Source organism: Chaetura pelagica, unplaced genomic scaffold (genome assembly GCF_000747805.2).
Source record: "Chaetura pelagica isolate M959 unplaced genomic scaffold, ChaPel_1.0 scaffold718, whole genome shotgun sequence".
NCBI lineage: Eukaryota > Metazoa > Chordata > Aves > Apodiformes > Apodidae > Chaetura > Chaetura pelagica.
The window spans coordinates 101,435-102,935 of record NW_009954180.1 but is presented as its reverse complement, the minus strand read 5'-3'; the positions used below and the strand labels follow the sequence as shown (position 1 = coordinate 102,935).

The 1,501-nt window shown below is 59.6% G+C and overlaps 1 protein-coding gene across 1 annotated transcript in view; it reads left to right on the top strand.

The window, feature by feature from the left end:
* The window catches only part of LOC104393380 (protein scribble homolog), a 92,214-nt gene that overhangs the window by 44,327 nt on the left and 46,386 nt on the right, over positions 1–1,501 (top strand). Inside the window, 1 exon segment of the mRNA XM_010002861.1 lies at positions 385–495. Coding sequence (XP_010001163.1) covers positions 385–495 — 111 coding nt within the window.

The window sequence follows — 1,501 nt, the reverse complement described above, 5'->3', positions numbered from 1 at the left end:
GGGGGGTTGGTTTGAAACAATCACAAGTTGATGGGTTGGGGGGGAGGGACCTCAGAGACCATCCAGTCCCAGACTGAGACTCTGTGAAAGATCTATTGGAAGGGACCTTAAAGATCATCTAGTTCCAACCCCCCTGCATGGGCAGGGACACCTCCCAGCAGCCCAGGCTGCTCCAAGCCCCATCCAACCTGCCCTTCAACACTGCCAGGGATGGGGCAGCCACAGTTTCCCTGGGCTAGGGGCTCCCCACCCTCACCATGTGCTGGAGAACCCCTTGTCCTGTGGTGCTCACCTTGTGCTCCCTCGTGCCAACTGACTCCGTGTGCTCCAGTGTTCCTGGTCCTCATGTGATGTCCCTTGTTCCCTGCTTCTTCTTCCCCCAAGGAAATTCACCTTGTAAAAGCAGGTGGTCCCCTGGGGCTCAGCATCGTGGGGGGCAGTGACCATTCCAGCCATCCCTTCGGGATCCATGAACCTGGAGTCTTCATCTCAAAGGTACAGCCTGGTGGGAGCAGCCTGGCCCTGGGCAGCCCTGAGCTGCTCCCGGGGTGGGCTTGAGGTGAAGGGTTTTGGGGCAGGACTGGGAGAAGTGGAGGATGGGTTGGAAGGAGGGGAACGAGGGATGTGAGCACGTGCCAGGAGCTTCTCCTGGCCATCCTGCTGCTGTTGCAGGCATCTCAAGGGCCTGAGGAGCCTGCAGGCAGGTCAGGTTTGTGCTGAGCTGCCTGGGGAGAGAGAGTGTGAAGCTGCTGGGCTCGTGTTCCCTTCCTGTGAGACCTGGCAAGATCCAGGTGTTTCAAGACACCAGACCTTGCCCCAGGAGTGCTCGTGGGATGGATGTGGAACTGCAGGGGAAAACAGAAGCACCTTTTTGCAGTCAGGCCAGGGCCCTTTGGCCTGGTGTTCCCTTTCCAGCGGTGGCACCTGCTGGTGCTGGTCAGGGGGAGCACAGGAGCTGCAGGTGGTTCCTTCACAGTCCTGCACCTTCACACTGGTTGGATTGGAATCATGGGACAAAATCAGAGAATGGTTTGGGTGGGAAGGGGCCTTCCCAGGTCACCCAGTCCCACCCTGCCATGAGCAAGGTCACCTTCGACCAGACCAGGTTGCTCAGGGCCCCATCCAACTGCCCTGGAATGTTTCCAGGGATGGGGCATATCCCACCTCTCTGGGCAACCTGGGCCAGGGGCTCCCCACCCTCACAGCCCAGAATTTCTCCCTCCCATCTCAGCTCCAGCTCCCTCTGCCAGCTGGAAACCCTTCCCCCTGCTCCCATCCCTCCCTGCCCTTGTCCCAAGCCCTTCCCCAGCTTTCCTGGAGCCCCTTCAGGCCCTGGAAGCTGCTCTAAGGTCTCCCTGGAGCCTTCTCTTCTCCAGGCTGAACACCCCAACTTCCCAAATGACACTTTGGAGCAAATCTGACTCCATTCCCTGCCGGGAGGTCTCGGTTCTGATGCTCTGGGGAACCCTGTGTGCAGAGGGCGAAGCCAGAGCAGCCTCAG